This window comes from Apis dorsata, unplaced genomic scaffold (genome assembly GCF_000469605.1).
Source record: "Apis dorsata unplaced genomic scaffold, Apis dorsata 1.3 scaffold_170, whole genome shotgun sequence".
Taxonomy (NCBI): Eukaryota; Metazoa; Arthropoda; class Insecta; order Hymenoptera; family Apidae; genus Apis; species Apis dorsata.
In genome coordinates, this window is record NW_006263458.1 from 525,353 (window position 1) to 526,822 (window position 1,470).

The 1,470-nt window shown below is 40.7% G+C and overlaps 1 protein-coding gene across 1 annotated transcript in view; it reads right to left on the reverse strand.

The window, feature by feature from the left end:
* Positions 1–364: 364 nt before the first annotated feature.
* The window catches only part of LOC102677056 (alpha-protein kinase 1-like), a 21,096-nt gene continuing 19,990 nt past the window's right edge, over positions 365–1,470 (reverse strand). Inside the window, exon 2 of the mRNA XM_031509741.1 lies at positions 365–1,053. Within this exon, the coding sequence (XP_031365601.1) occupies positions 816–1,053 (238 nt within the window). The 3' untranslated portion in view covers positions 365–815. The remainder of the gene's footprint in view (positions 1,054–1,470) is intronic.

Below are 1,470 nucleotides of genomic sequence, written 5' to 3' on the forward strand. Positions count from 1 at the left end.
GCAGCTCCAAATGCAAATTCTAAAAAAAGGAAAATAACATATGTATCTCTACACCAAACAAATCGTTTCAAGCGAAGCGATAAAAATTCACGATGAATGGAAAAATCCTGTTGAAACGAGTCTCTCTGTTAGTTTCTACGCAGCGTAGAATAATCATACGATATCCGGGATATGTCGGTCGAAGTCAAATCGAGGCGAAGCGTCGAATGCTTTTCTTTTTTCTTTTTTTTTTTTTTTTTTTTCGCGAATGAAAGAAAAGACCGCGAGAGGGAGAAAGAATCGAAAAAACACGAATGAAGATACGATCGTACCTACGCAAAAGCGGAGTCTTCTACAAACGGACTCGCTTAGAGAGAAACGGAGAGAAAATGGAATAGACAGAGAGGAAAAGAGAGAGAGAGAGAGAGAGAGTTCTCTATGGAGAGGAAATCACGATGAGCACAGCAATGGCGGCTCACTATCGTGGAACACGGGAAATTTGTGCAGCGACGATGATCAAAGAGAAGGTCTTTCGACGAAGAGTATCGCGGTGAATAGGTCGACGAAGAGAATGTTCAAATGTTTGTAGGAACACCGGTCGTGTGGAGCATTCTTTTGGTATTTGACGGCGGTTTTGATTGATTCCTCCTTCCCTTCTTCTTTTCCTCCTCCTCCTTATTCTTCTTCTTCTTTTTCTCTCGAATATTCCTTTCTATCGAACCGCGAAAGAAGATGTCGCGACGATCGATCGCGTTTCGGTCAACAGCGGGAAGAATGCTCTCTCCTCTCTTTTATCAGGACTACTCGACCTGTGGCCAGGGTCAAGGTCACTGTGGTCAGGACGCCAAGGTGGTCCTGTGCCAGGAGGCGTGTTGGTGCTGGTGCTGGTGTTGATGCTGTTGTTGATGTTGATGCTGATGCTGATGTTGTTGTTGTTGTTGTTGATGATGATTTTGTTTGTGTTGTTGTTGTTGTTGTTGTTGTTGTTGCTGCTGTTGCTGCTGCTGCTGCTGCTGGCTGTGTTGATTCTGTTGTTGCTGGTGCTGTTGGTGGTGTTGTTGCTGCCTCTTCTGGCTGTAAATCAAGAAACAAGATCGTACGATTACTTATTTTTTTTACAATGAATTCTTGCGTGGATATTCGAGAGGCGCGTAGGCGATGACCGTGATTTTTACTTTACCAAGAGTGTTTACCAAGAGTTACCAGTGTACCAGGCCAAGTGAAAATACCGTTTTAATTGATCTAATATTGCGAAAATTGTAGTCGTAGGCAATTACAGTATTGCGATTAATTGCGATTTTTTTGCAAGTACCGATAAAAAATATTAGAGAAAAAAAAAAAAAAAAATTTTTGCCGATGAATATGGAGTAATTGGCCTGTCTGATTTTAAATGAAGTTAAAAAGGAATAAGCGATATCTCGATGCATAAATCATTGAATGAACCGAAGGTCGACAATATATTAAAAAAAAAAAAAAAAGAAAAAAAAAAAA